Raw genomic sequence first — 9463 nt, forward strand, 5'->3', positions numbered from 1 at the left:
CCATTGTAAACCGGATTGGTTATTTTTTAAATTCTTGGGATAATTAAATTCACAGACACGAATTTGAACCCGTAAAAATGGACACTCAGGGCCGCATTTACAAAGGCTGTTTTTCTTAAACAAGGGTGTTAAAGCATTGTCTTTGACTTTGAAACGGGGAAATACCTTTACAAAAATAGACTAGAGCTCGTCTCCGTAACCGTTACGTCTCAGAGGTACATGCGTTTGTAATAATAGAATCTATCACCGTTGTGAGGTATAGACAAGGCAATTACAACCCGAGGGACATTTTGCCTGATCTATACCTCACAACGGTGATAGATTCCTTTTCTTGCCCATTTAATTACAGTAATAAAACATTAATTTTGTAAGCAAAGATTTGTTTATTGTAGAACGATTCGTAAACATTTTACCTACAAACTCATTTAATCGTACGAGAGGAAAATATAATCCACCTCATGAACAACTTACCAATAAATATATAGTTGAAAATATTAATTTGTTTAAATATTTTTAAAACAATGATACAACATGAAATGACAAACATAATTCTGAAAACCATGAGTTATGACGTCAATTGTTGTAAAACATGGGTTATGACGTCACGCGTATGTAGAAATCGTCTAGCCCTCGGGTCGGACAGATTTATCTAGCCCTAGGGTCAGATAGATTTTTCTAGCACCGTGCAAAAGCTGGATAACCCTGTCCAGTGTGCAATAATATATGGTCCGTCTCTTTAATGAACTTCGGACTAATCCACAGTCATGTTGGTGAGACTGTTGAAAGAAATGTGATTAAATTACACGTACCATGGTGTTTCTTACCTTTATAGAACACCGGGTTCTGTGGTTGTAAATCAATTGATTTCTCAAATGTGTTTGTGGTCCCTGAGGCTGTCCCACGTCCATTTAATTAAATTTATGCTGCATATTTCATAGTGCAGACCTCATGGAATAATTATACAGTTGCACTGATGCCCGCTAGAATATGTCTTTGGTTTGTCGCTTTAGCCAGTGCACCACGACTGGTACATCAAACGACCGTGGTATGTGCTATCCTGTCTCCCTGGCAGCTAATCAAAAATAGTGGTCCATGAAGTGGCGATAGCGGCTTTCCTCCCTCCAATATCTGTGTGGTCCTTAACCTTATGTCCGACGCCATATAACCGTAAACTACATATTAAACAAGAGGTTACAAAACCCTGAACTACTGGATACTCCAGAAATCAAAAGTACAACCATTTGAAACCATTCACGGAATTGCAGCTTTAGGACATGATTGAAAGGGGTGGGAGTATATAAAAACTAAGATTTTTAAAGGGGCATTCCTGAGTTTGCTGTACTTTTTAAGATGCTATCGACTAACATAGACTTGTTAACGATTGTAATTGCATATCAAATATATTTTTCTGCATGAAATATTAGTGGCTGTATATTAAACGTGTTTATGATCGTTCTAAGATTTGTACTGGGTTAAATTTCATTTTATTTCCTAAAATATTGTTTTTTTTCATACGTACGAAATTATTCGAAGACAAAGTCCAGTTTGGGCTTCTTACAAACATTAAAACGACCAGAAACACATCGAACATACAGACACTGATATTCTAAACAAGAAAATATATTTAATATGCAAGTTTAATCATAGAAATATTTTATTAGTCGGGGAAACATGTTATAATGCAGTAAACTCAGGAATGTCCCTTTAAAATATATAATCAATGAACACGCTTCCAGTTCTGTTTTGTTCTGCTTAATGCATTATGTTTATGATTTATTTCTTTTTCGTGTGGTGGCAGTCTTTGATGTCTTTTGTTTTGTCTCTATAGCAAACAACATCATCGTTATGATCTATGCATGATCTATTTGGCAGCCAATGTGTACATACGAGTAAGTATTCTTTGCTTTCGCTTCCACTTTCGTTTTCTTCACACGTAGTTTCGCCTTGGCGCTTATAATGCTTTGCACAGTCAAAGTTCGTTATATCGAAGTTGAAGTGACCGATTAAAACAGCTCGACATAATAATGGTTCGAGATAAACGCATTAATTATCGATATATCCTGGACTCACAAAATAACACAGTTCGAGGTAACGACGCGTGAATACCCCCCCCCCCCCCCCTCCCCGAAGGCGTCAAATTGTCGACGAACGAATAATTGTGTACTTGGAATGGAAATGTGCTAAGCGCCATCGACCAATCTGCAATATCGGTAGATTTGCGAAAGTATCGGTGGATCGCGCAAGGATCGATCGATCACAGTATGCCATCATTGGATCCGGTGTTAGCGTATCTATCAGTTGATCGCACACATATCGATCAACCGCGCTGCGCTAACAATAGATCCTCTGTTAGCGTAGCTATCTGTAAATCGCGCTAGTAGCTATTGGTCGTGCTACTTCCAACAATGGATCGGTCGTTAGTTTTTGTCGGGGATCAAGTGAGAATCCATTGCTTGCGATACTTGCGCGATCTAACGATTTCCACCCTAACGACGATCCACTGATGGCGCAGCGCGATCGATCGATGCTATCGCGATCTACCAATGGCTATAACAACGGACCTATTGATGGCACAGCGCGATCGATCGATGCTTTCGCGATCTACCAATTGATGGGCTATGATATCGCGATCTACCAATGGCTATGATAGCAACATTGATTGGCACAGCGCGATCGATCGATGCTATCGCGATCTACCGATGACTGTGATAACAACAGACCCATTGGTGGCACAGCGCGATCGATCGATGTGTGCGCGGTCTACCGATGGCAACGCTATTGACGGATCCATTGTTGGCGGAGCACGATCGATCGATGGTTGCGCGATCAACCAATGGTTACGCTGATGACGGGATCGATTGATGGCGAAGCGCGATCGATCGATAGCGCAGATCGGTCGATGGCGCGTAACCGATACATTATATCTAAAACTAATTTGCGGCACCTGTTCTGTGGTTGAAAGGTATAGTTTCTGGCTTTAAAAAAGTTCTTTCCTTTATACCAAACCACATGCCATTATTAAACTTTAGAGTCTAGACTCAAATTTGCAATGACGTCACACACGCATAAAATTAGGTTTATGGCGTTAAACTCTGAAAGAGGGTTAGAATAGAACCTTCTTGAGTCAAAATGTAATACAAAGAAAGAAAAATGTAGTGAGGAAGATGCTGTTCCGAGTCAGACACCCGATTATGGACACGTTAAACCAGTTAATAAAAAAGAAAGAAAAAAATGTTTTTTTAACGACGCACTCAACACATTTTATTTACGGTTATATGGCGTCGGACATATGGTTAAGGACCACACAGATTTTGAGAGGAAACCCGCTGTCGCCACTTCATGGGCTACTCTTTCCGATTAGCAGCAAGGGGTCTTTTGTTTGCGCTTCCTACAGGCAGGATAGCACAAACCATGGCCTTTGTTGAACCAGTTATAGATCACTGGTCGGTGCAAGTGGTTTACACCTACCCACTGAGCCTTGCGGAGCACTCACTCAGGGTTTGGAGTCGGTATCTGGATTAAAAATCCCATGCCTCGACTGGGATCCGAACCCTGTACCTACCAGCCTGTTGACCGATGGCCTAACCACGACGCCTCCGAGGCGGGTAAAATGTAATACAAAATCCATATTTTAATTATTTTAATTACATTTACATAGTTGTCATAGACGCATATATATACTCTTCAAAAAAGGTAGGGGAACTCTAATAAAAATTTACAATTGCTATTGGGCTATTTCTCGTTCCAGCCAGTGCACCACGACTGGTATATAAAAGGCCGTGGCATGTGCTGTTGGATGGTGCATAGAAAAGATCCCTTGCTACTAATGGAAAAATATAGTGGGTTTCTTCTCTAAGACTATATGTCAAAAATTACCAAATGGTTGAAATCCAATAGCCGATGATTAATAAAAACAAACTTTAAAAAAAATCCCTCCGTCTGTCCATCCGTCCACCCACCCGCCTATCCACATATTCATTATTTCATATCACAAAATATTCCGCACAAAAGGCCTTGGTTTGTTTTCCTCTCTAAAGGCGGCGTCACACGACACGAGTTTCTCCGCCGATTGCTTAGTTAACAACGAAATCGTACAGTTTGTCTTTTCACAATTAACTATGCTCGTACGAGGCACTCGTATCGTGTGGTGTATCCTTAATGTTTTTCTCGTTCCAGCCAGTGCACCGCGTCTGGTATATCAAAAGCCGTGGTATGTGTTATGTGTATGGGGTGGTGCATATACAATATCCCTTGCTGCTAATCGAAAAGAGTAGCCCATGAAGTGGCGGCAGCGGGTTTCCACTCTCAATATCTGTGTGGTCCTTAACCATATGTATGTACCGTCCTCGGTGGTGTCGTGGTAAGACCATCGGTCAACAGGCTGGTAGGTACTGGGTTCGGATCCCAGTCGAAGCATGGAATTTTTAATCCAGATACCGACTCCAAACCCTGAGTGAGTGCTCCGCAATGCTCAATGGGTAGGTGTAAACCACTTGCACCGACCAGTGATCCATGACTGGTTCAACAAAGGCCATGGTTTGTGCTATCCTGCCTGTGGGAAGCGCAAATAAAAGATCCCTTGCTGCTAATCGGAAAGAGTAGCCCATGAAGTGGCGACAGCGGGTTTCCTCTCAAAATCTGTGTGGTTCTTAACCATATGTCTGACGCCATATAACCGTAAATAAAATGTTGTGAGTGCGTCGTTAAATAAAACATGTCTTTCTTTGTTTTTTAACCATATGTCCGACGCCATATAACCGTAAATAAAATGTGTTGAGTGCGCCGTTAAATAAAAACATTTCCTTCCTTAATGTTTGACATCCAATAGCCCATGATTAATGAGTCAATGTGCTCTAGTGGTGTCGTTAAACAAAACAAACTTTCCTTAAAGACAGACGCACATACTCGTTATTCCAGATAATTCAGTGAGAACAACCGTTGTTGTCGTTGCGGGTTTCCTCCTGTTTCTCACCTATTTTTCTGTAGACCATATGTTAAAATAACCCTAAGACATCACTATTAGCGTTAAACGTTTGTTTTTGTTTAAAGACAGAAAAATTGATGACGTAGCCCAGTGGCCGGTCTAAGATCGATCCCCGTCGGTGGGCCATTGGACTATTTCTCGTTCCAGCCAGTACACTAAAACTGGTATATCAAAGGTTGTGGTATGTACTGTCCTGTCTATGGGATGGTGCACATAAAAGATTACTTGTTACTAATGAATTTGTTTAGCGGGTTTCCTTTCTAAGACTATATGTCGAAATTACGAAATGTTTGACATCCAATAGCCGATGATTAATAAACCAATGTGGTCTAGTTGTGTCTAGTAAGGTAAATAACGTGAGAGTAAAATTTAGTGAAGGAATCGTCGAAAAAAATGTGCTGGTCAATCAATCAATCAATCGATCAATCAGCCAATCAGCCAATCAGCCAATCAGACAGTCAATCAATCAATCAATCAATCAATCAATCAATCAATCAATCAATCGACCGATCAATCGATATATCAATCAATCAATCATTCAATCAATCAACCGATCAATCGATATATCGACCGATCGATCGATAAATCAATCAATCAATGAATCAATCGTGCTTGGATCCACTGAAGGTTTAAGCACGACTGTTTTGGGCACAGTGGGTGTATCCATGACGGTGGTAGACGAACCGTCTCGAGTAATATGTAGGCGGCGAAATACAGGTTTAAAAAAAATATATATTATTATTGCCTAAGATCAATGCAACAATATCAATGATTGGGATCATTGAATTATAGGGCAGAAGTTAGCTCAGTCGGTTGAGTGTTCCTTTGAGGTGCTTGCGTCGCAGGATCGAACCACCTCTGTGGATCCATTCAATTGATTGTTTTTTTTTCTCGTTCCAACCTGTGAACCACAACTGGTGAAAGGCCGTGGTATGTGATTTCCTGTCTGTGGGAAAATGGATATAAAAGATCCCTTGCTGCATTAGGAAACATGTAGCGGGTTTTCTCTGGTAACTACGTGTCAGAATTACCAAATGCTTGATATCCAATAGCGATGATTGATCAATCAATGTGCTTTAATGGTGTCGTTAAACAAAACAAACTTTAAGCAAACTTTATTGCCTGAATATAGTGTAGTATAATATTGATAATTGTCTTCCACTCTTTTGTTTCAGAGGGACATTGAGGTCCCACAAGAAAATGGATTCTTGAATCCTTCCCTTGTACATCACCATGACCACAACACCGTCACACTGTATCACGAGGAACTGGATGCTTGGGAGACGCGCCTATGACGAATATGTAAACGGACTTTTGATTGGATGCAAGACAGCCGACGTGTGATTGGGTCGTTTGTTTCTGTACGGCCATGACCAAAGTGATATCGCCAGTGTGATAATATATCAAACAATATTAATACTTGATACAATATTCGCTTATGTAATTCATAATGGTGCTTAGAGATCTGCCGCAGTTGCCTCCCCTGGAGACCAGGCTGCAGTTGTTTCACAAGAGACCTGTCGCAGTTGCCTCCCTTGTACTGCTTGATTATATATCAACGTTTCTTAAGCAGTCTCATCAACCATGAGTTTGGACATATATTTATGTGCGAAGCTGGAAGCATGTGTAAGAGGCAGGCGTGCTTGAACATTTATTGACCACAAATGCGTGTGCAGGCGCTTGTGCAGGAGATGGGTAGGATTCGAAACTCCTCCCTCCTACTCAAAGGGAAATTTCTTTTAAATAGATATAGTTTACGGGGTGAGCAAGTCTTGACCCAATAAACTTTTCAATCAGTCTAAACCCCCCTCCTGACCCCTACCCCTCCTGTACTGCTTCCTGCACACGCGTCTGTTGTGATATGGTTGACTGGTTTATTTTTCAACTGCTGTCCATTGTGAAATGATTATATTTTAAACCATATTATATTACATATTTAAAACAGGGAATGTAGATTTCAGATAGGACATATAGGCTACAGTTACATTCAGACCTTTTTAATTCAAGTCAAAGAGGTACAGATTTCTATCATAATCTGTTATGCCAGCACGCGTTCTTAACTACTGTTAATTTGGCTTCCATTTTTTTGTGGAAGACTTCGATAGCCGAGTAGTTAAGATTTGAGTAAAACCTTGTTAATTTTAGTCAATATGTAGGATAAGGTAGAGGGCTGTAAAACTTGAGATTTCGATCATACCTTTAGTCATATCTGTAGATTTCAATCATAACTTGTATACTTAATCTTATGACCTGGATAAATTGAGTGAGAGAGAGAGAGAGAGAGAGAGAGAGAGAGAGAGAGAGAGAGAGAGAGAGAGAGAGAGAGAGAGAGAGAGAGAGAGAGAGAGAGAGAGAGAGAGAGAGACAGAGACAGAGAGAGAGAGAGAGAGAGAAGACTACATATTTTAGTCAGGACGTATAGATTTATAGATTTTAGTTTAAACCTAATATACACTTTGGGTCGTTTTCTCTTGTTCGCTATTATTGGCGGATAACGGGCATGCAAAACAACAACAGACGCACATGAAATCATTGATATTAAATACATTTTACAAACATAGAAAATAATTTTTTTGATGCATCCGGTTTTCGATTTTCGGTCCAAACCACACTAGAGCGGTTTGTAGACTGGCCCATGAGATTAATGAATACTGTTTAATAATTATTATTAATTTTAGACCTGCCCATCTAAATTTTCGCCAAAATTATATTATACTAATAATTTATATAGGTTAGGAATGTTAATATATTGTTTTAAGGGCAAAGTCAAAATGTACGAACCCCAATTTTCCTCTTTGTTTATACTTTTGGTGTTAATATTCAAAATTTTCAAAATTGACCGTATTTGTTAGGTTATTCCTGTCCCGAGTCAGACCCCCGATCTTATCGAAACCCTAGTGGTATATGGACACGCTAAAACAGTTACTAAGCTAAGCTAGACAGACGCATGGGCAAGTTGACTTATTGGGCGTTATTGTTTATGGTTTAGTGTTGATAGGGGCCGTCCATAATTTTCTACATTTTCACGAGCGTACAAACCGTACGCGGGGGGGGGGGGGGGGGGGGGGGGGGGGGGGGGGAGGGGGGGGGGGGAACATGTCAAGGGACCAACGTACGCTTTAAAAAAAAAAAAAAAAATGTCGATCAACATTTATCATTTGTGGATGTACACTTTTAGGGGGGAAGGAGTCAAAAGTGTACGGTTTGTACGCTCGTGAAAATGTTGAAAATTATGTATGGACGGCCCTTTATTAGCAATTATGATTCAAATTTAATTATGAATATTGTCTGTTATTTCTTTTACGTTTATCTCGGTATGAATACACACACACTCACAAATGTTTTAAAAATAAAAATAACATATGTGAGAAGGATTTGAGGATGATTTATTTTTGTTCAGAAAAGAAAATCTTAAAATATTTCTGTTAGAATTTGTTGAATTTGTTAAAAAGCTGCACACTTCCATGATGCCATTTAAATACGAAAAAAAGCCACAATTATGGAACATTTGACCCGACAATCCATTTACTTTGTCAACCAGTTACATATTCATCAAACCTCAGCGACGGATCCAGAGTGGGTGGGGACGGGTTAGTTAGATGTGAGTCTGTAAGCAAGCATAAATGTTGTAACCCACCTGAAAATCAAAGATCCATCCCTGTATCCCAATTGTTATCGATTGTGTTATGCAAATAGAAATAGGTATATGTAGGCCTAGTAATAGTAAAAGTACATTGATTTATTTATAATCAAATACTGGGTGTAATTGGATCATTTGGTAATCCTGAAAACCCCCCACAACATTTTGTCCATTAACAGCAAGGGATCGTATATATGCAAATTTCCACAACCAGGACAGCACATACCACTGTATTTGATATATCAGTCGTGGAACACTTGTGGGATGGGGTATGGAGTGAAACTGCCTTTGTATCACATTTAAAGAGACTGTCTGGTTTTATGCTATGTAAGATGTTTTCGACTACAAGCGCCTTTTTCAACGATTAAATTTACATAATAAAGACGCATTTTCTCGTTTAGTTTATCTGTATCCGTATATCCATGTGTTTTTGCTGATGCTTATTGTAGCCTAAACTGGATTTTAACTCCGAATAATTCTGCACGTACGACCAATATATATATATTATGAACTAAAAGTTTGCGCTGTTAAATTCATTAACACTGCCAGAAACGCATTGGGTACGCACAAACGATGCTATTGTAAACCACAAAATGCATTACAAGTATATGTTTAGTCGTAAAAAGGCCGTGTTTGTCGGAAACATCTTATAAAAACAGGACATTTAGACAGACCAGTTATTACGTCATAGAAACCATGTCTTGTTATCGGCTGAAGTAAACAAAAGTTATTGCATCATAGCAAAACCGGTCGTTTAATTGGCTCAATTAAACGACGTGATATTGATCATAGTAAAATACGTATTTTTACTGGCTCAAGTAAACAACAAGTATTGCATC

At 39.5% G+C, this 9463-nt stretch overlaps 1 protein-coding gene across 1 annotated transcript in view; it reads left to right on the top strand.

Moving 5' to 3' along the window:
• The window catches only part of LOC121373036 (flocculation protein FLO11-like), a 35078-nt gene extending 27041 nt beyond the window's left edge, over nt 1-8037 (top strand). The window contains exon 10 of the mRNA XM_041499479.1: nt 6160-8037. Coding sequence (XP_041355413.1) covers nt 6160-6279 — 120 coding nt within the window. The 3' untranslated portion in view covers nt 6280-8037. The remainder of the gene's footprint in view (nt 1-6159) is intronic.
• The last annotated feature ends 1426 nt before the right edge of the window (nt 8038-9463 follow it).

The sequence above is a fragment of the Gigantopelta aegis genome, chromosome 5, assembly GCF_016097555.1.
Source record: "Gigantopelta aegis isolate Gae_Host chromosome 5, Gae_host_genome, whole genome shotgun sequence".
Classification (NCBI taxonomy): domain Eukaryota; kingdom Metazoa; phylum Mollusca; class Gastropoda; order Neomphalida; family Peltospiridae; genus Gigantopelta; species Gigantopelta aegis.